Genomic DNA, 25,206 nt, shown 5'->3' with positions numbered 1-25,206 from the left:
TCATAATCAAATCACACAGAGTTTTAATATGTGCTGTAAAGAGCTGCAGGAGACACATTAAAGAGCCACTTGCGGCTTGCGAGCTCCAGTCTGAATGTCACTGTTATATATTAACATTACTGTGAGCTTCAAACTTTTCATATAAGGCATTTTAGAATTGAAAGTAGGTTGTTTATAAAGAGAAACAGGAAAGCTTGCTAAACTGTGTGATGTGAAGCTTGTTTGGGATTAAAAATAGAGCAGATTTGATTGAAGATAAATGAGAAGGACAAGTCTTTTGAACTCTTCAGGGATCCTGATGCTTGTTTTCATTTCCAGGTGAGACTCTAGAATCTTAAGACTCTTCAGTAACTATCTGTTAGGCAATGGAGTAATTTCTGAAAGCTTAAATAAAACCATGAAATGTTAGATGCCTTTAAAAAAAAATACATAGGGCCATATTGTAAAGACCCAGTGTGAGATCTTGATAGATTATGGAACATGTAGCCAGTGTTCCAGTTTTAGTCCACAGGATGTCTTGTGGACTTTGATCACATCTAACAGAAAGTATTGTTCAAATATCCTACCAAATTACTATCCTAATTATACTTTAGTCAAGATCAATAACAAAAAGAGTAAGGAGTTCTCTCCTTCCTTGAGAATCAGGACATCAAAGCTTTGCTGCTACAAGACAAAGAGAAAGAGAGAGATTTTCTCCAGATACTTTCACATTCTGGAGCTTTAGTTAATGCAGCATACACTGTGCTACACTACACTTTTGCAATAGGGCAGATCTGGAGGAGCATATTATACTTGTCTTTCATCTGTGCACAGGCTCCCAATTCATGGTGGTGTGAAAGTAAGGTGATGGTTGTAAAGTCCTACATGATCTAGGTATTTATTTCAAAGACTCTCACTTTCTGTACCCAAACTGAACATCTGTGTTCAATAATAACACTTGAGCTGTTTAAGTGCACTTTAGTGACTCATGCCTCCATAAATGCTTGTAGAAATAATCATAATGTCAGGGATCTAGGAGCCTTTGAAATTTTCGGTCTCTGGTAGAGTAGTCTTGAGTCAACATAATGGAGTGTGATTCTGTTTCTAGTAGCGAAGGACAGCACTTTAAAGTTAAATTATTGTAATTATTTTTGTCTAGGTTTCATTGTCTGCAGCTGGATCTGTTATAAAAGCATTACCAAAATCCTCACCATCTACTGCTTCCCAGAATGCACAGTCAGCCACACCTAAGAAAGATAAAGGCAAAAAGGATACAAAACAAGTAAGGCACTCCTCTTTATGAAAAATCTAGATATTTTTACTTCAATAAATAGTGTTTCTGAGGTCAGTTCTTCAAGCACAAAATTATAGAAATTGGCATTACAGTGCCCTCATGTGAGGGTCATTCATATCATTGAATTTTTGTTTCTGTGGGAGAGAACTTTTGAGTCCATGATGTAGATATGCAAAATTAGGCGTGTCAATCTGCAGAAGACATCAGTTTACAAATACTTTTTCTTCTCTTTTTTCCCTTTTGTGTACGTTTCTTTGGCTAAAACCCACCACCTGCTGCTTTCCAGAACCCACAATCAACCACCCTTAAAAAAGACCAAGCCCAAAAGGATGCCAAACAGGTATCTCTCTTTTTCCCTCTTTGAAACAGTTATGTTTAAGTAAATATATAATGCGTATAGAAAAATAAACTCTCTAAAGAGTTCCTTTAATTAAAGGTCCAGTCTTCAGTTATGAAGGAGAAGCCTAAACGAAAAGGACCAGTTGAAGCATTACCAGCAAGTGTGGAGGAATGGGCTAGCTATGACTGCCCTGATGAAGTTAGAGATGCTTTTAAACAGGAAACAAGCTGTTACGTTATTAACCGGGATAATATTCTGGTACCTGTAAGTAAACATTTCAAAATCATTGCTCTACTGTAGGAAAATAAAAGCTGTGACCAATCCTAGACATTATTTTTTGTGGGTCTATAGTCAATGCTTTTTGCAAACAGTTTTTAATGAGATTTTTTTTCTTTCCCTTGTCTCCTTTTATATTATGAAGGTGCTGTTTGCAACTCCATAATTATAATGTTCTGAAACAGGCTTAAAAGCGGTAACATATTCCTTTTTATTCTGTAGGTGTTCTAACATTATGTGAAACTTTACATAATGTTAGATTTTGTGCCATTTGAATTTTTTTGTTTAGATTTGGGTTTCTTTCAATCAAATGTTATTAAGTAAATGGTCTTTAGTTAAAATTCCTTTATGCCAGTTGGACAAGGTGGGTGAGAGAGACAAGCTTTCAAGCTTACATGGAGCTCTTCTTCAGGTGTGGGAAATATACTCAGAGTGTCACAGCTAAATACAGTGTGAAACAGATTGCTTATCATAAGTAGTTAACACATATTTCAAGGGACTGACCATTCAAGGTGAAGTGGTCCGTTAACACCTCTCTAGTCAAAGAGGGGAAAGAAAAGAGGGGGGGAGTCAGCGAGGTAAGGGGGGTTGTTAGTGGGTTAGATTGTTGTAATAAACCATATATCCAGGGTCTCTATTAAGTCAATGATTTTTAGTGTCTAGCAAAGTTATGAATTTAGCCTCGTAGATTTGTCTTTTGAAACTATTGTGCAGGTTTCCTTTGAGAATGAGGACTGATTGGTCAGATGTAGAGTGACCACTTTGTGAAAAATGTTCATGCCAGTTGCATATTCTTTTGTTGATATGTATCTTTAAAACAACCCTGTATCTCCTCAGCTGTTGGTAGAGGTGAATTTTGAGTGGATCTGGTATGCTGGAAGTACATAACTGAAAATAGAACAGGAGTACTTGTGGCACCTTAGAGACTAACAAATTTATTAGAGCATAAGCTTTCGTGGGCTACTGGGTTGTAGCCCACGAAAGCTTATGCTCTAATAAATTTGTTAGTCTCTAAGGTGCCACAAGTACTCCTGTTCTTTTTGCGGATACAGACTAACACGGCTGCTACTCTGAAACCTGTCATAACTGAAAATGTATGTACAACAAATAGTCGATGCATAAGATTTTCTCGACCAGATATAAATCTCCATCAGCTTCATTTTTCTGGCAGATTTTATCCAACGTCAGAGAAGATGTGTATGCAAAACATAATGAACCAGATTGGGACCCATTATTCCCACTGATGAAACCAGTGGGACTGACCATGTGAACAAGTGCTCATCAATAGGAGTAAGAGGTTCACAAGTTAATCCATGGGAAATTATGCACATCTATAAATGCTTTATAGTAATTATGAAAATTCTAATGATAACAGTCATTTTGGCCTGAGGATCTCTTAATTCTTCTTCAAGTAGCATCCCTGTGGGTGCTCCACTTCAGGTGATCTGCACCCTCTGCCTTTGTTTGGAGATTTTTGGTAGCGGTGTCTGTTTGGCCTGTGCATGCACTCCATACATCCTTGTGCCTCACACTGAGACTATATAGGGCCACTCGCGCAAAGCATCCAAGTTCCTTCTCCACTGCCTTTGGCCTGAGGTGGAGTCTACAACTGTGCCTGTTCTCTACTCGCATTCAGAATTTAGTTTGTTAGTTAGTATATAGTGTTTGCAGTTGTTGGAAAGCCGTTCCTTCCTTCTTTCCTTCCTTCCTTTGAAATTTTGTTTTAATTTGTTGTTCATGCATATTGTTAGATAGTGTTAAATGTATTTTGCCTTCAGCAGGGGACAGTTTGTTGTTAATTTGCTCGGGAATGTTGTGAGGCTGTCCGAGTCAGCAACAGGGAATCCCACAGTGTTTTTGCTGTTTGGATGATACCCATATTCCTAATAAGTGCAAGATCTGCACTTCATTCAAGAGTAGATCCCAAAAAAATAGGGAGCTCAAGTTTAAATTCCTGATGATGGAGGTTTGGTGGACCTCCCTTTACATAGGCATCCCACTATCACTAGTGCCCCCATCCACATCAACATCTCGGTCCCTGGACAAAGCTGGAGACATAGGTGGTACCATGACACTGAGTACATTTACGGTACCAAAGACTTCAGCAAAGGTAGTTTCAATACCTGCCTCGAAGTAGAAGGGAATGAGTAAAACTCCAAGAAAATCTCAGTCATTGACACACAAGAAGAGTATGGAGACCTCAGGTCCCAAGGAGAATTCCATGCAGACTCTGAACCATGTCGATACCACAAAGACGAAGAGGAGTCAGTTGTCTAAGACAGACACGGTACCAAGCTCGAGTACCCCTATGCAGAGGAGCAGAGACAAGGTGGTGAAGAGTTCTAAGCTGAGCCATAAACAACATTCAGTACCAGTAACAGGAAAGTCAGGGGTAGCAAAGACCACTCAGGTGCTTATGGTACTAAGGGAATTGACACTGACTCACTCCCATGCCAAGGGCTTGGTACCAGCTTCTTCAGTACCATAAGAACAGCCATACTTGGTCAGACCAACAGTCTATCTAGCCCAGTATCGTGTGTTCCAACAGTGGCCAATGCCAGGTGCCCTAGAGGGAATGAACAGAACAGGTAATCATCAAGTGATCCATCCCCCAGAGCCGCCCTCCACAGTTTCTCGCTCAACCCACTCTTGGACAACATCGTTACAGCACGAATTTAGGTACCTTATGGACTGATAGTATCTTCGGAACCGAAGTTGCCTCTGTTAATGAGTGCTAGGGGTTTGTCAGCATCAAGACTCTTTTGGTCATTGATGCCCCTACCTCCTAGACCACCACGTTCACCCTCGTTTTTCTTGTAAATGAAACAGCTATCTCCACCGTTGGTGTATGTGGAGTATCCATCTAGGGTTCCCTTATCTATTCCAGGACATGCTGCTGCCCCTCTTATACTGACGTACTACAGCAGGATAGATCCCAGATGGAACCCACATGGCATGAGCACACATGAATGTCTCCATTTGGGCCCCCTCAGATATGTAAAACAACAGAAATTCAGGATGGAGACCAATGTTCCCTCTAATTTTTCCCACGGATGTGCAGAATGAATTTTGTTCACCAATATGGAAGTGATGTGTGACACATCACCTCCATATTGGTGCACATAACAAAATTCATGTGATGGGGTGGGGCCGAGGGGTTCGGAGTGTGGGACGGGGGTTAGGGTGCAGGGGGTTAGGGCTCTGGCTGGGGATGTGGGCTCAGGGGTGGGGCCAATGATGCGGGGCTCAGGGCTGGGGTAGAGGGTTAGGGTGCAGGGGGGTGTGGGCTCTGGAGGTTGGGCTGGGGATGAGGGGTTTGGGGAGCAGGCTGCCCTGGGGCTATGGCGGGGAGAGAGGACTCCCTCCAGCTCTTTCTCCCCACAGCAGCACTGGGTTGAGTGGGGAGAGGCGCCTCTCCCCGCCGTGGAATCTTCGGGGCCAGGCTGGGTTGGGGCTGGGGGAGAGGCACCTCTCCCTGCTGCTGCTCTGAGCACCTGCACGGCACTTAATAGGCTGCTGTGCAACTACGCAGCTTACAGGGAAGTTAGATGGTGACCCTTGCAGCACCAATTCCCTCTTTAAAATTAGGAGATTGGTTTATGACTCTCAGGCCAACAAGACCCACACACTTTCATATTGTTATTTACCCTTCACACAAAAGTTTTCTTCAATTTTTGATCAACAACAAGCGCTGCCCATACAGGGTGCTTTTTTTTTTCAGTCTATCTTCTCCCCGAGAATATCCTCAAATATTCTGGTGGTAGTTGCCACCCACCTATATCATTTGGATATAGGAGTTTTCCCTTATCTCATGATTGACTGATTGGGACACATCATGTCAGGAAGTGTTGGCAGCAATGAAGATGATGTATACTTTTTTTGGCAGTCTGGGCCTCCAAATAAATTCCAGAAAGTCCATTTTCACTCCAACACATCATTTAGACTTCATAGGAGCTTTCCCGGATGCACTGACAGACAGAGCAGCAGACTTCTTGCTCTAACAATTCTCATCTCCAGGATTCAGGGCAGTCCTCAAGTAACAGTAAGAGATTGTCTTCAGCTGCTTGGACACATGTCAGCTTGTGTCTTCGTAGTGTAACATGCCAGACTGCATCTCTGAAGTCTACAGGGATGACTGCAAATGGTTTACAAACCAAGAAAGCACAGCCTAGACAGGTTACTATCTGTTCCCCAGTGGGTTATACAAACACTCAACTGGTGGAAGTACCCAGCTCAAACATGTGCAGGTGTTCCGTTCTTCCAGAATCCGTCTATGACAGTCATAACATCAGACACTTCATTTTTGGTTTGGAGGATACCTCTGGTTCAGAGCAAATGGTGACTACAAGAGCAGCTTCTTCACATAAATCTGGAATTGAGAGCAGTCAAATATGCTTGCTTACACTTCCTACTGCTAATTAGGTCCCAGTCTATAAAGATAATGACAGACAATGTGGCATGCATGTATTACATCACTGTCAGAGAGGAGCACGTTCCCCATCTCTCTGTGCTGAAGCAATAAAATTGTGGAATTGGCATATAGCCAACTAGATAGTCATCTTAGCTTCATATCTCCCAGGTATTCAGAACACCATGGCAGATGACCTCAGCAGACATTTCTCTTGAAATTACGAATGGAAATTAAACTCCCAAATCCTCCACATGACATTCCTAGTCTGGGGACTCTTGGAGGTCAATCAGTTTGCCATGGTAGATAAAGCAAAATGCATCAGCTATTGTTCCAGAGGGGGTCTCAATCCCCAGTCCCTAGGAGATGCTTTTGTCATCTCAAGGAAGAAGGGACTTCTCCGTGCATCTCCGCCAACTCTGCTACTGTTAAAGATCCTCAACCAGGATCAGGTCAGGGTCATAGTGATTGCACCAACGTGGCCAAGACAAGTTTGGTATTCCTACCTAATCAGACTAACCTCTTGCCCTCAGTGGAGACTTACAATCACTTCTCTCCTCCTGACTCAGGATACCACTTGAACACTTCACCGCAGCCTGCATGTTCTGAGGCTCCAAGCATGGTTCCTAAATGAATCTAGGAATAGAAGAGGTATCCTGTTCATCAGAGGTACAACACATTTTATTTAACAATAGAAAAGAATCTACAAGAAATACTTATCTCCAGAAATGGAAGCAGTCATCAGATTTCACCTGTTCTTTCCCCCCTTCTCAGAGTATTGGATTACCAGTTGGAATCAGAAACATCGTGTCTTTTCTGTGAACTCTATTGGGGAACCCTTAGAAGCAATAACAACCTTTCATTTACACACAGGTTGGTTTTTTTCTCGCTCTTCATCACCAAGCCATGGTAAGATTCCTAAGAGGTTTGTCAAATCTCTTCCCACAAATCAGAGGCCCTGCTCTAGCTTGGACCAGAACATAGTCCTTAATTGCCTATGAGCCACCAGCTATATATTCTTTGTTAGAGCTGTCAGTGAAGATGGCTTTCTTGGTAGCTATAACTTCTGCCCAAAGGGCTGGAGAATTGGGGGCTTTAATGGGAAACACTCCCCCCCGTTTTACAGTATTCACCTGAGAGAAAGTGTCACTGCAGACCCATTCCAGATTTTTACCGAAGGCATCCTTGGAATTAATCAAACCATTCATCTCCCAGTTTTTTCTCCCAAAACCACATCAGACTTGTCAAGAAACCGTGTTCCATACCCTAGATGGTTGGAGAACCTTAGCTTTTTACTTAGATAACTTTTAGAGGATCTCCTTGACTATTTGTCCCCATTGTGAACAGAAGTAAGGGTTTGGTTATTTCAAAACAGAGGTTATCAAAGTGGATCTCTGGATGTATTAAGATCTGTTATGACCAAGCTCAGCTTCAACCCCCTTCAAGAGTGATAGCACGTTCCACTAGAGCACTTTCTACTTCTGTATCCTGACATAAGGATGTATCCATTGCAGACAACTGTAAAGCAGAAACATGGTCCTCTTGCATACCTTGTCTAGTCATTGTGCCATGGTGCATGCTGCAAGATCAAATGCAGCTGTAGGCAGTGCAGTTCTCTCTTCTGTATTGGACTCTGCTCTGAACCTTGCATCTCCTTAGAGGGGGTATTGCTTGGGAACCACCTGAAGTGGTGCACCCACAGGCACACTACTCAAAGAAGATTCTGTAATGAACCAGAGCTATTAGACCCAGGGAGTGGGCCACCTGTTACCACTAGCATTTTGATGAAGAGGTTACTCACACTGTGCAGTAACTGGAATTCTTCAAGATGTGTGTCCCTTTGGGTACTCCGCTACCCTCCCTCCTTCCCTTCTGCATCAGAGTCTCCTTTGTGAGACTTTGCAATGGAGGAGGAACTGAGGGCAGCTCGCCCACATAGCCCCATGTAGCCTCAGTGCGGGTCATGAAAATGTGTGGGCTGCTTGCCTGGGTCAAATGGGCACTGTTACCCAAAATCTCCAGTCAAAGGCATGAGTTCACCTGAAGTTGAGCACTCACAATGACACACATCTTGAAGAACTCCAGTTACTGCACAACATGAGTAAACTCTTCATCAAAATGCTAGTGGTAACAGGTGGTCCACTCCCTGAGTCTCATAGCTCCGGTTCATTATAGGTCAGAACTTCAAAAGTCATCTTCCATACCAGGAGGAAGCATATGTTTGCTTTCTTGTGCAACTCATTACCAAATAACTCTCATTCCTCAGTCCCTCTTTGCCTGCAGTTGGGTTCAGAGTTGCATTCAGTTACTGCTCTCTACATATCTTTTTGACATCAGCTTTTTGTGGGGAGAGATAGGGAAGTTAGTGATTGTCTGCCAATTCCTTACCTAAGTGCTGACTATTTTCTTTAATACTCTTTTTGTCTTTTAGAGCACTAGCCAGTGCTCTGCACAGGGAGCTGTAAGTGAGGTATTTCAGTGGCTCAAAACTTAGAATTGTAAAATTTTGATCTGTTGAGCATCAAAGACTGAAGATCCAATTAAGCATGTCTTAATACAGCCATATATATGTCTGGAGGATAAGATTTATGTTGGGATTTTTTGTTTAGCTTGTACAGTTAAAGAAAGAAGAACTAATAGTTTAAATTAAAAATACCAACAATTGGTACAGAATTTATTATTTGTTTTTTATTTTTAGACTTACACTTTATATTTTATGGACCTTTTGGCTAAGGAGCTGCAGAAAATTTCTTGCAACCACTTTACTCTTCCCATCTTTCAGCTGGCTGAGGTTATTGCTCATGATGTTGTGGAAAGTAAAAGTCTGTCTGATCTCTACCATCTTCGGTTTGTATGAGTTACTTGCTTTGGCTAAATGGGAGATGTTTATGAAAAGCCATACCAGCCCCCTCCGTTTTGTACACTGATCCTCAATTACACTATGTAAACCATCCCTTTTATGATTTACATTGTTTTACCTTGTTCGTCATTTTAAAATTGATTTGTCCTCTTTATTAACATACATAATGTTTAACAATATTCAGTATGGTTTGTTTTTTTCTTTTCTGGCATGAAATCCAATAAGGGTACCTATATTATTAAGTGCTAAGCCCCAAAGTAAGTGTTTACAGGATTTGGCAAATCTCGTCAAAATGAAAAGTGTTTGTAATTCTTTTAACACCGAGGAATTAGGAAACAACCTCACTTTTTTAAAAAAGAGACGTACTGGTTAAATAGTTTAACATAGTTTGAGGCCTGCTTGCACCCACAAAATGTATTGAGCAGTTGTGTCTTTCTTTCTCACTGCTGTACTCAGATTTGCATTCACAGTTGAAGCAACAATTCTCTTTTTAAGGGGTACATTTTCAGATGGCCAAAATTCTCAGCTCCCCACTTATTTTGTGCTTCTGTTAAGAGCATAAAATCTGTTAAGGATCTAACATGTTAGATGTTAAAAACTTTCTCAAAAATGTATTGAATTTTTTCCAGATTTAAACTTCACAGAATTCTGTTGTTATTGGCTATATTAGTCAAAGTTACCAAAAAAGAAAAAAAAAGAATGGAAAGCATAAAAATACACTTTTTCAGAAAGTTTGTTTCTTCCAGGCAATATTTTCATTTTTGTGATCATTATGCACACTAATCTTTTTATTTTCACAGAATCTCCCTGGTATGTTCAGATATAAAATTGAGTCAGGCATTCTCATATCACGAGAAAGCAGTTGGAGAAGCATACATTAACGAAGTGGAACAGGCAAAGTATGTGTTCTTATTGCAATGCACTTTGTGTAGCTTTTTTGTTTTCATAGAATCATAGGACTGGAAGGGACCTCGAGATGTCATCTAGTCATCTGGTAACATGGAAACTATGCAGCGCATTATAAAGTTAGAATGATAATAATTTTATTTTTAAAACACCATCTCCTAGCACCACATTGTGTACAGGGCCGGCTCTACTGTTTTTGCCGCCCCAAGCAGTGCGCCGAATTGCCACCCCGGACGGCGGAGGCAGTCCGTGTGCCGTTAGGGCGGCACACACGTTTCCGCGGTGGCGGCAATTCAGCGGCAGCTTCTGTCTTCAACCAGAAGACAGAAGCCGCCGAATTGCCACCACGGGCAGCTGAACATAGAAGCTGCCGCCAAATTGCCGCCGCCACGGAAACGCACGTGCTGCCCTAACGGCACACGGACTGCTGCCCCTTGCACATTACCACCCCAAGCACCTGCTTGGAATGCTGGTGCCTGGAGCTGGCCTTGATTGTGTATGAAGCATTTCACACAAATTTACAGAAATACTGTCATAAATCTGTGTAGTATAATAACACTTCAGATTAAAGATATTTTTAAACAATATTTTTAATTTCCTTCTCTTCCCCCTCCCACTACAATTTAGGTATAGACAAGAGATTGCATTAAAAAATGGGAAAAATGTGCAACCAAAGGAGGAGGAAAGAAATGGATTATCTGAATGTAGCAAATCACATAATAATGGATATAAGAACTCACTTACTGCAAAGGAAAAGGTTATTTAATTCAATTCCACACATACTATATTGAACAAAGTGTCTATTTTTACTGTGTTTTTCTAGACAGATTATGATACATTATTGATTTCAATCAGTTACAGTTTTAAACTGTAGAAACCATATTTCTTGAACCTTAGATGTTCTTTAAAATATATGCTACTTAGGTTCCTCTGACCTAGATTACCAGCATGTGAGTTGAAGTTGTTCATCATCAAGAACTGATGCAGAGCAAGAAAAACCAGAGCTGTATTTAAAGCCATTCACTGCTGCTCTTTCCAGTATCTGGCAGTGATATTGTTTCTCTAATTCTAGCCCACCTCAACAGCAAAGATCGAGGAACAGGAAAAGGAGCTCCAGTCTCTAATATCACTCTTCTCTTCTTTCTTTTCCCTCCACTGACATCACTGGATACTCCCCCTGCAAGCAGCTCTGAAGAGATACATTCCAGCTCTAATTCTCCTCTCCCCTACTTTAGTTTTACAAGATAATTCCATGTTTTCTTGTTGCTTTCCTCCACTCTTCTCTTCGTCTGCATTTCATTCCTCTTTTTCCCCGTATTACTTCATTATCTTCCTCTACCCTCTCCCTCTGCTCCCACGAGTTCTTCCATCTTATTAATGACTTCCTCCTCCACCCGCTCTTTTAACTCTCACATAGTCTTCTCCTGTCTCTCTCTTAATTCTGGACAAAATAAGTCAACTTCTCTGATCTTAGTTTTGTTTCCGGACAGTACAGGATCTAAATTATTTTCACTACCCAAAAGTCAGTTACAGTATTGCATTTAGCTTATACATTTGTTATGCAAATTCTTTTTGTGTTCTGTGAAGTCCAAATGCCCCAGGAAACACGTTTTCTCCTATAGTTTAACTTCTAATTTCTAGGTTATAAAATAGTCAGAGATGAATATAAGATATAATATTAAGTAAGATTTTCAATATTAATTTGGATTCAATCTAGTTTTCTGAAAGACTGTAGTAATTTAAAGTTTTATTATTTTTCAGGTTTTGGAGTTAGATGCAGTAACTGGAAAAGGGCTGAGGGGACTTTCTTTCCCTTACTTGTGGATTGACAAAGCTGAAGTACTAATTCAGCTGGGCTTATATCAACCAGCAAGACTACTCCTTTCAGAGGCACACAGTGCAACACAGGTAGATCAGAAATAATTCAAGCCTGTAAAAACAAAATTAGTAAAACAGGCAATAATGTTTAGCATGATTAAAATGTCACTTACGTTAATGGTAGTCAAAATGCAGAAACACTGTCCAAAGGCTGGAAAATTACCTCTCAGAGTTTACCTTGTAAAACTGAGAGTATATATCCTATACTTAAAGCTACAAAATCCTTAAAAGAACACTAAAGTTACTTTAAAAAATACTACATCCATTAGAAACCGAGGTCTTGTACTTGAACTTAAAAGAAACCCAAACATTTGAAAGTATGGAGATTCAGAGTTATGGCACCCAAATAAGGTTAACTCTTACCTTCTTGAGGCTGTCCTCACAACTGAGGGGGCATAGGATGGAGCATGCAATGCACCCTGTGAAGTAGTGGCAGCAGCTGTGCATGCTCCTCTAGTACTACTGGAAGCAATGTATCAATTCGGGATCTGTTTGTTTAGCTATTCCATGGGAGTTCAATATTTGCTCTTGAGAGTTGTGACTTGCCCCTACTCATCTCAGTGTATGTGATAACTCTGAAATCTAGTTATGGCAATGTGAAGTCAATATTGCTAATTGTTTCACTGCTGGTCTTTATTAAAAAAAACAAACAACAACAACAAAACATCCAGTTATGCAGGAATAGTGTGTGTGCAAGGGCGGAGGGGGTGGCTTATAATTTTGGGCAGAGTTTAAGTACAGTCCCCTCACCAGTCTGATCCCTGCCAATTCAATATGTAAAGGATCTGCATGAAAGATACCTTTAAGTCCTGTCTTGTTACATCCTGTTGCTCTCCAGTGTGCAGTGTGGCTTTCTCCTCATGTAGATCATGTTAATCTGTAATAGTTGTTCCTGCCCTTCATCATCATTTCAAGTAAGTCTTTATATTTTTAGACAAATACAAATATCAACTAATACTTTTAATTATATTTTAAACAAATATTTTTTCTTTTACATACAGCATGAATTTAGTATTGGGCAATGAACAAAGTCCAGTGAAATGAAAAAATATCTTGTTATACCGTAAAAGATACTGGGCCAGGTTCACAACTGGTATAAATCAGCGGGGCTTTATTGAAGTCAGTGAAGCAATGCTGATTGAGACCAGCTGAGGATATGACCCATTGAAACTCTTCTCTGTGCTCACATTTCTTCTGCCTCAGATACTGACAACAGAACGTATAATATCTAATAAAAGGGAAAAAGAGGATTTGTTTTACCAATGGTGTAGAAGAATCCACCTGGGGCGATAAAGGAAAATAGACAATAGTTTGGAAATAGAAAATATGCTTAAAATGAGCTGGCAAATTTTTGTAGTCTGAAAAAGCACGAGGAAGTAGCATGAATGCTAAAGAGCAAATTCTTCTGCCAGATACATGCACAAAACTATCACTGATTTTGTGCTTCAGTGCCTATCCCAGTATTTGTCTCTAAATGTTAATAGGACAAGGTAGGATCTCTGCTTTTAAATATATCTGAAATGTCGTTTTTTCCCCTAGGAAATGAATGACATACATGCTGTGTCAAGATGCTTGTACCTTCTTGCTGTACTAGCTAACCTGGAAAAGAACCATGGGCAAGCTAAGGCACTTCTTGAGAAGGCACAACTGATAGGAGGAAATGAACAGTTTTGGTACAATAGCACTCTGAGTCTCATACAGGCAGTTCTAGAGGAAGATAAGGAAGGAAAAGAGAGAGTGGTAAGAAAATAAAATGGATATTGTTCCCTTTCCCGGTACAGTATGTAGCTCTAAATTATATTTAAAAATTGTATTATATAGCCTTCTGACTTATGTAATAAATATAATAATATTTAGTGCATATAAAGTTGCTGTTCTCTGAGGGTATGTCTACACTGCAGTTTAACACCCAAGGCTGGCCTCTGTCAGCTGACTCAGGCTCCCAGGAGTTGGGCTATGGGGTTGTTTAATTTCAGTGAACATGTTCAAGCTCAGCTCCAGCCTGAGCCTGAATATCTACACCGCATTTAACCAGCCTCGTAGCCCAAGCCCGGTGAGCCCAACTCAGCTGACACAGGCCAGCCATGTGTGTTCAATTGCGGTGTAGACATACACTGATACACACTCTTCACACTTCCAATACATCTCCTTTTACTGATTTCTTGGCCGAAGCAGACAGGTGATATTTAGTGGTTTTAGCAGAAGATAAGCTTACTGCTTGTGCACTTGAAATATTGTATCTTTCCAACTAAATAACAGCAGTTATAATCTAGCATGCATAACTTATTCCACTGATTTTCATACTTAGAAATCCTGTGCAGTAGAAACCATATAAGAGAGAAAAAAGAAAGGTTAGGTAGAAGGGAAGGTGTTTTACTTACATGTCAAAAGTACTAACAATACCAGTGAGTTACAGTTAGACAAAGTATTTTGTATACATCCATTTTCAAAATATAACAAGTTGCAATTGCAATTTCAGAAGTCTATTTTCTTTTCTATATGATGCATGTGACTAATTACATTAACTTAAATAGAAGTTCACCTAGTGCATGAAATGGAAGTCGTATCCCTAAATCTCAGGAGGTACTTTGTTTTGTGATTTTTTTTTTTTAAATCCAGGAAGGCATGTATTACAATGCATACAGTACTTAGTTAATGCTTTAAAAAATCCGTTTACTATTTAACCCTCTGCACATGAGCTACAATTTCATGAAGTTAAATGCTAAGGCAGAAATAATTTGGTCTTTGAGTCAAGAGCTTCTAGTCATTGATATTTAGGGGATAATGTTTTAAATAATATTGGTTTTCTGTTCATGAGAAACTGAAAAAAATCTTTTTCTCTTACAAAGTCTCCCTGATACTTCTATATGCTTAGTTACATGCTAACTGATTAAAAATTGAACAGTTCTTCAAATTGTTCCATAATAGTTTTTGTCAGCTTGCAAAGTGCTACATTTTGGCGCCTCGAATCATATTAAGTTATATTAAGTCTTGTCTATACAGGAAACTGTTCCAGAATAGTTCTTGATTAACTCCATGTGTGGATGCTCTTATTCTGGAATAAGAGTGCTGTATTCTGGGGAAAGAGTGTCCACACACGGAGCTAATTAGGAATAGTTAATCAGCTTTAAATTCACACCCTACCTTAGGGCAGGTCTTCACTACGGGGGGTGGGGGGGGTCGATTTAAGATACGCAAATTCAGCTACGCGAATAGCGTAGCTGAATTCGACGTATCGGAGCCGACTTACCCCGCTGTGAGGACGGCTGCAAAATCGACCTCCGCGGCTCCCCGTCGACAGCGCTTACTCCTACTTCCGCTAGTGGAGTAAGCGCGTCGATTCGGGGATCGACTGTCGCGTCCCGACGAGAGGCGATAATTCGATCCCCGAGAGATCGATTTCTACCCGCCGATTCAGGCGGGTATTGTAGACCTAGCCTAAGGGTACGTCCAGACTACCCTTCGGATCGGTGGGTAGCGACCGATCTATCGGGGATCGATATATCGCGTCTCGTCTAGACGCGATATATCGATCCCTGAATGTGCTCCTGTCGACTCCGGAACTCCACCAGGGCGAGCGGCGGTAGCGGAGTCTACGGGGGAGCCGCGGCCATTGATCCTGTGCCGTGAGGATGGGAGGTAAGTCGAAATAAGATATGTCGACTTCAGCTACGCCATTCCCGGAGCTGAAGTTGCCTATCTTACATCGACCCCCCCCCTTCCCCCCAGTGTAGACCAGGCCTAATTCTGGGTTTACTGCCATGTGTAGACAAGCCTTCACTCTGCAAGTAGTCTTATTTAACCCAGCATGGCTAGTGGTGGAGTAATGTGCTACTCAGTGAGCATAAGGGCATCAGAAGCTGTCCCTATATGAATATTTGTAGAATAATTAAATCAGTATAGTTAATTAAATTTTGTCCTATCTGTACTTTTACTTTTTAAAATTCTGAGCAAATTGTACAAGATAAGCTTGATAATCGTGGAGAACATAAGGAAAAAATAACAAAGATTTTCTTCTCAATCATGTGTTCTAAAATAATGGTTAACATTGTATATAGAAATATAAAAAGACAGTTACATAAATTATAATGTTATCTGCAGGCATGCAAAATTCTGCAAAAAACTGTAAAGGTGTTCAGATGTACATTAGAGGAGAGACCTAACAGAAAGTCTGAACTGGGTTTTATAATTGCATCCCTTGAAGCCAGGTAACTTTTTATATAGTAATATATATATGCATTATGTCTGTAGTATTTGTTTTTTGGGGGATATGACACTAGCTATATATGTTATGTTTAGTAAAGAAGCTTCTTTACTTTAGATGTAAATTTTAAAATTATAAAGTTGTTTCCTTTTGCTATGGACATTCTGTTATCAGAGTTTTTTATACAATTTACTATTCCCTGAGTGTATCTGTCATATTTTTTTTGTCCAGCTATGACTTTGTTAACTATATAGTGTTTTTCCTCCAAGAACCTAAAAACATCTTAAAGATATTGTCTCAGTACATCATGTTACATTTTTTTATACAGATTGGTTAATATTTCTGGTAGAAACAGGATTCACGAGTCCTGACACCCAATGTCGTGATCTAATCAGTAAGCCTTGCTTCTTTCCTTCTGCCAGTTTTGGCATTTAAATTATTATATGAGAGTCACAGGTGTGTGTTTTTTGTAGACGTCAGTGTGCTGTTTAACAAGCATGTGCCACAAAGTGTTATGGTAGCCACAAGCCATCAAGCAATGATACTCACAAGACTCACATTCTAGAATTTTTCCTCTGGGGAAAGTTGTCAGTCTGAGAGAACATTTTTTGAATAAAGGCAAATTTCAAAACTCATCCTCTGATTGGAATGAAGGTCTGAGTTCTTAGTTTAATGATGCCATTTTCCTCATTGGGAAGCAAATAACAGTTTACATTGTGGGTTTGACTACTGTCCCTTCTCAAATTCTCCATGGCAATGCTGGTCTGTTCTAGCTGAGGATCTAGCCCAGAACATTTGTGTAAGAAATAACCTATTTTATGACTTTTAGATAGGAATATGGATGTCATTTATCATTCAACCCAACTTTACTTTGATATTTTCTATGTATGCTTAAGAGTGTTTTCTTCTGATGGTGTTAATCTTTAACGCCTAATTCTCCTTTCCTAATTTTGTGTATTGCATGTAGCCCCGTTAAGTGTTAAAATCTAAGGGTATGTCTATACAGCAGCTGGAAGCGTGCTTGCCAGTGCTGGTAGACGGATATGCATTAGCTCTGTTTAAGCTAGTAGATTAAAACAGCAGTGCAACTGCAGCAGTCCGGGCAGTGGCTCGGGCTAACACACAAGTACAAGCCTGCATACCCCCTCAGGTAGCTAGACATTCAGTTTTACTGCTCTTTTGAGTGTGCTAGTTTGAGCAGAGCTAGCGTGTCCATCTATGAGAACTGGAATGCAACCTCCCAATTGCTGCGTAGACATACCCTTGTGAATCTTACGTTTTTATATAGTTTGCCTTACCTGCCTGAGGCTGATGTGTTTAAACTAACAGAAGTAATAGTCTAAAATCAGAAATATAGTTTATTATGACTACTTTTGGAGTGTGCTACCGAGCACTATAATCTAAGCTAAGTTAGAGGGATCCAGGAAGAAGCCCTTTGCCCTGTGAATTTAAACCCTAGCAGAATGTACATCTACATTTGAGCTGGGAGGTATGATTCCCTGCTCACATAGATGTACCCACGCTAGTTCTGCTAGAGCAGGCATGCTAAAAATAGCAGTGTAGCCAGGATAACCTGAGCAGCAGCTCAGGCTAAGCACCCACATAGAAACCCATCTGGACCCCCTGGGAACATACACTGGATACTAGCTTGAGCTGATGCCCATGCTACTACCCAGGCTACACTGCTATTTTTAGTGCACTAGCAGAGTGTGTCTACCTAAGCTGGGATTCACATCTCCCAACTCAAATGTAGACATACCCTAAGGGTTAATTTGGTGATAGTGAAACCCATATTTATTTTACCCTCTGTTATATATTTTAAATCATGTTACTTGAAAGGTGTTATTTGAGATGTTAAAATATGAATTTGGGCGGGTAGGAAAAGGAGGGATGTCCATAATATTCAGATCAATAACATTTTTTCCAAAGTCCAGTAGCGTTTGGATTATATGGGCAAGATATAATGGACCTATTAACTGGATCCTTTTCTTACTTGATTTTTTTCAACTAAGAAGATACATACATCTATCAGCAAAGCCATCCCTTGGGTGGGGCGAATCGGGGCGACCGCTCCAGGCCCTGCGCTTTGCAGGCCCTGCTGGCCGGTGCGATTGGCCGGCGCAGTCAGTCCCGGAAGAGACGAATCCATCACTTCCGCCCTGGGCCCCGCACCCACCTAGGGACGGCCCTGTCTATCAGACTAAAGGCTATCTCTTTTCAATTTACTGCTCATATGTAGTTGTCTCCTTTTTCTTATAATTACAATTTCACTCCAGTAGTTTTTATTTTAGCTGAATATGGACTTCTCAATTTAGCTATCTTTTAAATGACTGCTTAGACCTAGGTAAATGTATTAAATGAATATGCATCTAATAATTGGCACCATGGCATCACACAGATGATGTTGAAACATTGTTTCTGAAAGCCATGCTTTGTGTATTCTATTTTAAAACTACATCTAATTGTTAGAGCATATTAAGATTATATAAAGAATTAGAAGGGTTCCTCCTCCAGATCTATTACAGACAGAAAAATAGAAAGGGAGGCAGAAAGAAAAATAATACAGCAGTTTTTGGACACAAATATGAGGTTGATACTTAAGCTGTTTCTCACAATTCTTAACCCCATGCTAGCATATATTCTATTATTCTCTATAGAAGAACACTTATTCAAATAAAATATGCCCAAAATTTCATGAAGGTTAAAGCTGAGTCCTCTCAGTTATCAAGTATGCTACAGGAACTATATGATGAATTAATTCAAATTGAGGAGGACTTCCTTCGTTATGGATATAAAGATCACAGTGCTGAGATCCTGCTGGAACGTGCAAATATTCACAGGTAAACTTACAAATTTGCTGGAAATGTTTATTACACCTTAGTTAAAAAAATCTTCAGGTGTCTGATTTAGAGTAAGATTTCAGCTGTCTGGGAAAAAAGTACATGAGGGTTAATAATATCACCTACTTCTATATCCTGATTTTGGATTCACATTGTCATTCTTGATGGAATATATCAACAAGTGTTCTGTAAAATCAAGGATTTACTGTTCCTATGCCTGTAGCAGCTGTTCTCACAAGATTTATGATTATCTGCACTACCTTTGAGGTCAGAATAAAGCACCAAGGATTCTTTCTATTTTAGGGCCATTTGATTGCTGAACCAGCCCTTGTCATAAGTTAAAGTAGCCACAGGATTCCTTTAATTTATGTCTCTTGAACAATTCCCTGGGGGCTGTTGTTATGGCTAGAGATTGCCAGAGCACAGTGTACTCCAACTTCCAGCTTTTCCCAGGACACCCCTATTCAGAGACTGGGAGAATGGGAAGCGTAAAGCCAGCTATGCTAGTCTTATGCCATTGGGGCATATCTTCTGGCAGAAGACTCTCCACCTATCCATTTAGGGCATCTTTAAGTCCTCTTTATGTTGCTGTACAGTGCAGAGGGGACTTAACTTGGTCCAAGAATCAGGCCTTTAAAAAATTAATGCTTAAATATTTACTTTTTGTATTTGAGTCTTAAACAATATACACAAACAATGCAAGTTAGTTGTTCATTGAGCATTTTGAATATTTATAGCATTATAGAAGTAATAATATTTTATACTACTACTCTTGTAAAACTCTGTGTTGCTTTTTTACAGAACAATTGCAACACATACAGAAGATGAAGAAGAAAAACATAGTCGCTATCTAGATGCGTACAAGTTAGCTCAGAGAGCAGTATATGAAGAAGAAGAAGTATTTAACAATATCTGGAGCTTGCTTCCAGTTCACGAGGTAAATGGGTAAATACTTTTACTGTATGCAAGATTTGTTCAATTAGGATTATTATTAATTGTATTACAGCAGTTCCTACAATCCCCATCTGAGATGGTGCCCCATTGTGGCAGGCAGGGTACAAAGTGAGAGACAATCTCTCCCCAAAGGAGTTTAGATTCTAAATAGACAAGACATAAAAAAGACGGAAGGGAAAATGGAGACCCAGAGAGATGAGATGATTTGTCTGAAGTCACACCGGAGGCCATTGACAGAGCTTGGAATTGAATCTAGGTCTCCATAGTCCCAGTCCAGTGCCCTGTCCACTAAGCACCATTGCCAATCCTGTTTACTGAATCATGTCGTGAATATTTTTACACCAATAGCATTCTTTGTAAAATTTGACAAAAAATTAGATACTAGCATTGCAAATATATTCTTTCTTTTGAAATAAGCTAATTTCCCACTCATTTTTTCAGCATTTAATTCCAATATTTATCCAGATACTAAAGAAATCAATCAAAAACAGAACTACCTCAATTTGACATTATTCTCATAAACATTCACTATAAATCCATCATAAATTTGAAACCCTGCATAATAAAGTACAGCAAACTTGAGGAAGAAAAAGCAAATTAGGAATGCCAACTAATAGAAATTCTAAAAGATAAACTGGTTTCACTCAAACCTTACAAAAGAAAAAATATGACGTTACGATGAAAAATCATCATAACTCAGATTAAAAAAAACTATAAGGCATTTGTATTGACCGTTTTTGATCAGGCTGTAAACCAGTTCACCAGAGTTCAATAAATGATTTGTCAGATAATGAAAATAAAAAAGTTGGAATGAAAATTAAAAAAAAACCTCCGGATAAATTTGTCGCAAAATTTAAAAGACTTTTTTTATTTCATGCTTCATATAATGCAGAAAAGAAAAATTTCCCATATAAAATTTAATTTTCCATCTATCCCAAATATTCTAAATTTTATGGGCCAGATTCTCCAGCCCACTCAGCTTCCTTTGTGCCACTTGAGTAGCACAGTCTGAGCAGGGGCTAGCCATAACTACCAGCTAGAAATACATGCTAACGGGCATGGAGCAGGCATAACTAGTTCCTACACCTCCCTCCCTGCAGCCTCCAGTGCAGGCCAGGAATCCCAGCTAGCAGATCTTTGGGGACTACTTACAGCTGCCAAAAGTTAGAGTGGTCCCCAGGCTGTTGTAACCTTCACTGGGCAAAAAAAAGGGAGCCCAAACTTCCCCCAGTTCCCTCCACTGTAGATTATCTGCCCTCTCCTCACACACCACCTTCTAATCTGTGAGGTGAACAATGTATTTAGTTAGTTCAAAGGAGTTTATTACATTTACCTAGCCCAGTGTTATGGCCTCAGTTTGTTTGAGACTCAGAAGCTTTTTACCAGCAGAGCACATGAAACCAAGTTTTCCTGTTAGATACCATAACTTCCCTTTCATTGTGAAATGAGAAATGTCATTACTTCCCTTTCATTGCGAAATGAGAAGCCAAATTCCATTCTTAGTTTACTTCTGTGCAACTCTAATGAAGGGTCCACACAGAAAGTTAGTGCATGGCACTCTAGTGTGAGGTAGATTGAGTCCCCTTTGTGCCACGCACTGACTGTTTGTTTAGACAGCGCTTAGTGTTGCACATGTGTAATTGAGAGCAGAATTGGCCCTTAGTACAGAGTAAATATTTAGGCCCTAATCATGCAAATGGATCTATATGAAGGTAAGAATCCGCCCCCCCACTCCCACTTTTCCCCCCAGAAGTCTGAGATACTGAGATCAGTTGTCTTTTGCTGGTACTTCTAAAAATGGTACAGATAGCATATTTTTTAAGGATACTTGTTTTCATTTGTCCAAATTGTTTTTAGCCCATAGACAAATTTCTGCTGCTTAGTAGTCTGTCTAAATGATAAATTATGATGGACACCACAGCTAGCTGTTACTTGGCTAAAGCACTTACCTGCCTAAGACAGTACCAAGAAGAATTGTGCTTCCCTGCTGTGGGGGCTTACTCTGCTAAAATTGTCTAGATCGGCTAGAAGTGGAATGGCAAGGAAGGGGAAGTAAGCATTGTGTTAGGTATTAGGAAATATATATCCCTTTTCTTTTTGAACTAGCATACAGTAAGTTATTAGGTGAGAAATATACCCTTCTGTGTGGTCTGTGATGATATAAAAATAGTACCTAGATCTGTCAGAAATATACAGGATAAGGAAAGACCGTTCTACAGTTACCTAACTAGTCAAAAATGGGTCACTCCCTAATACTATGAATGCACAGTGGGATAAACCCTAGAGTAAGACACAGATAAGAACTAAAGACCGTTATAAACTTCACCACTTTCTACTCCAAGTGCAAGGTCCATTTCTTTGACCTTACTTTCTCTAACAAATACAAAGCTGCTGAAAGGCGCTCAGATACTACAGCGATAAGTATGGTGCAACAATCTAAACAGAATAGAGCAGGACACATTAAAAAAAACCCAAAGATCTGAGTTGAAAAGGGATGCATGTGTGTATGTCAGTCCCTTCTACTTGGCCAGTGATGCAGCTCTGGATACCCTACTTGTCCAGTTCTCCCACAGGTTTCTCCATGATTTTTCCCTTGTGACTTCTTACATGTGGAAAAACTTTTGTGAGCTGGTCTGAAATGCCACTATCCTCGGACCTCGCCTGAAGATCCACTTCTACTGTGATGCAAATGATTTTGGCAAGGATGTGAAGAATTTCAGAATAGTCTGTATATATTTGTGTATAAAAATAAAGTAGGTTGTATTTTCTGGATGAGGGCAGTTGCCACCTGTCAACTTTACTTGTCTATTGTACCCTTATTTCTTTCCCTGCTTTATTATTTTCATTGAAATATCACAGTGTGCTATAGTGTAGCAATCACATTATTGTTTATTTAAAATGTGTGCCTCAAATAATTAAAAGAGTTCTGAAATTCTAACTTTAATCCAATAAATTAGCAAAAATATTAACACTGCATATTTAAAGATAGATCGGGCGGGGTGGCGCATGCCTGTAATCCCAGCTGCTTGGAAGGCTGAGGCTGGCGGATTGCTCGGGGGTTCTGGGCTGTGGTACGCTATGCTGATCGGATGTTTGGAGCCACTGACCGCCTGGCCAGCAGGTGTCTGAAGGACTGGCTCCAACAACACGACTGATGTGTTGTGATCAGCGCTCTCTCTGTGAGGGCTGATGGACCGATCGATTAAGGTGATTTAAAGATAGACTTCCACTCAGTTTTCTTATATTTCAGATTAAAAATATTAGTATTCCATTAATGAGACGGCTTGCTAATATGAAGCTAAGTTTTGTGGAAATTAATTTGGATATTCTTCATCTTGTTAATGTGGAAAAAAAGCTGAAAGAACTGAGAGAGGGATCACTTAATCAACTTGTTGAAGAATTTGTCAGGTTAACACCTGATAGTGCTTCTGTGGAACAGGTAATTACATATGATCCTTCCTATGATTTAGCTATAAATGTTATATTAAAAAAAATCCTTGTGCTAAGCTAGAGGGATTGCCTTAGCAGATCTTCCTCTTCTGATTAATAACTGCTAAACAGGAGAAAGGGCTGGCAAACCTTTCATTTGAATATTGGGGCACAGAACATTCAAGTATGGGTTTTCACTAGCTTGTTATGATGTTGGCCATTCTCTGTACCAAAAAGGCTCTTGTCTCTCCAAGGCAAAGACTTGAGGATGATTGTCAGAAGCAAAAGTTGAGTGAAATTGAGCTGTGTCTTCACTGAACTTCATTTTCCCCATTAAATCACACTCTTTTCACCACCCATACACATACTATGACTGCAGCATTGTACTTCATCCTTAAGACCCTTCATTTTCCATTTTTACTGAGAAATTCCCAGGTTTTAAAAAAGCGATTTGGTTTTTTTACAGATTTTTCACCTGAATTTTTGACCACTCAACAACATGAAAATACTGATTATTTTAAGAAAATCCAATATATTTCATTAGGTAGTTGTGTTTGTTAATAATAAATTAGTCTTAGTGTAAATGTAAGGGTGTCTGTTAAAGTAAGGCAATGTAATGGAAGATACACATGCATGCACATGCATATGTGTATGTTCTATTGATATACTTCATGAAATAAACCACAATATTTAACTACTTTTACTTTCAGAGCTGTTACTTTGTTGTATATGTTGCTTTTTTTCTGTCCTCCCATTCCCCAATATTAACCCCAAAATTTACCTTGAAAACCGTGAAGTTAACTTTATGCACCGATTTTCACTCATTTTTCAATATTTATAATAAACCTAAATAGAAAGGGCTTTGCTCATCTTCCAACTAATAGTCCCAATCAACGCTCCTGCTGTAAGCTGTCTGCTATGAATCCTCATAAACATTGTATCACTGGGCACCCAGTATGTCCGGGTATAGTGCTTACTATAGTGAGTTTAGAGGATCAACCCCTGGATTAACTCCTGCTCTTTTGGCTAGGTTCTCTGGATGGTGTAAATGGGCATAGCTCCATTTAAGTAGGTGGATCTACACTGGTTCACCATAGTTGAGAATCTGGCCCTCTGACACTTTCTAGTCTTACTAGTCCACTAGTGTATGTATGAAGTTAACCTTGCACATTCCACCAACACATGTAGTTATTTTAGAAAAAAAATCCAATGGTTCTCTACATAACAAGAGAAGGATTGTTCTAAGAAACTAATGCCTGGAAGCTGAAGCTAGACATACCAGAAATAAGGTGCAAATTTTTAACAGTGAGGGTAATTCATCATTGAAACAATTTACCAAGAGATGTGGTGGATTCTCTGTCACTTGAAGTCTTTAAATCAGTATTGTATGTCTTTCTAAAAGACAGGCTATAACTCGTCCAGAAAGTATGGGCTTGATGTATGAATCGCTTGGTGCAATTCTACACCCTGCATTATGCAGGTGAGCTCAGATGATCAAAATTGTCCCTTTTGGCCTTGAAAATTAACGGAGCCCTTGACATGCTTTGGAAAAGCAAATAGTGGAAATTAGTTTCCAATATTGATAATTTTGGAAATTCTCATATTTATAAATTTTAGTATATTGAATTTCAACATTCAAAATAAAATAGATTTATTTTCTGTTTTCATTTTCTATTATTGCTTCAGGGTTCAAAAAAAGGGAGGTATAGAGTTGAAACTATCTTTATTTTTTCAGAGAAAAGAAGGTTAAATTACATTGAAGAATTAGTTATTAGGTTTCACATGCAACCCCAAAACCCAATATTTCAAGCTAAAGGGCAATATAAATCTATGAATCA

The 25,206-nt window shown here is 39.6% G+C and overlaps 1 protein-coding gene across 1 annotated transcript in view; it reads left to right on the top strand.

The window, feature by feature from the left end:
* Window positions 1-25,206, top strand: part of CFAP46 (cilia and flagella associated protein 46) — a 195,461-nt gene that overhangs the window by 118,526 nt on the left and 51,729 nt on the right. Inside the window, exons 32-43 of the mRNA XM_026651052.1 lie at window positions 1,139-1,261; window positions 1,560-1,613; window positions 1,710-1,877; window positions 8,996-9,144; window positions 9,958-10,056; window positions 10,691-10,820; window positions 11,825-11,971; window positions 13,481-13,681; window positions 16,043-16,149; window positions 18,803-18,985; window positions 19,787-19,922; window positions 23,190-23,378. Of these exons, the coding sequence (XP_026506837.1) occupies window positions 1,139-1,261; window positions 1,560-1,613; window positions 1,710-1,877; window positions 8,996-9,144; window positions 9,958-10,056; window positions 10,691-10,820; window positions 11,825-11,971; window positions 13,481-13,681; window positions 16,043-16,149; window positions 18,803-18,985; window positions 19,787-19,922; window positions 23,190-23,378 (1,686 nt within the window). The remainder of the gene's footprint in view (window positions 1-1,138; window positions 1,262-1,559; window positions 1,614-1,709; window positions 1,878-8,995; window positions 9,145-9,957; window positions 10,057-10,690; window positions 10,821-11,824; window positions 11,972-13,480; window positions 13,682-16,042; window positions 16,150-18,802; window positions 18,986-19,786; window positions 19,923-23,189; window positions 23,379-25,206) is intronic.

Source organism: Terrapene carolina, unplaced genomic scaffold (genome assembly GCF_002925995.2).
Source record: "Terrapene carolina triunguis isolate 2854851 unplaced genomic scaffold, T_m_triunguis-2.0 Scaffold95, whole genome shotgun sequence".
Taxonomy (NCBI): domain Eukaryota; kingdom Metazoa; phylum Chordata; order Testudines; family Emydidae; genus Terrapene; species Terrapene triunguis.
This window is presented reverse-complemented; position numbering and strand designations above follow the sequence as displayed.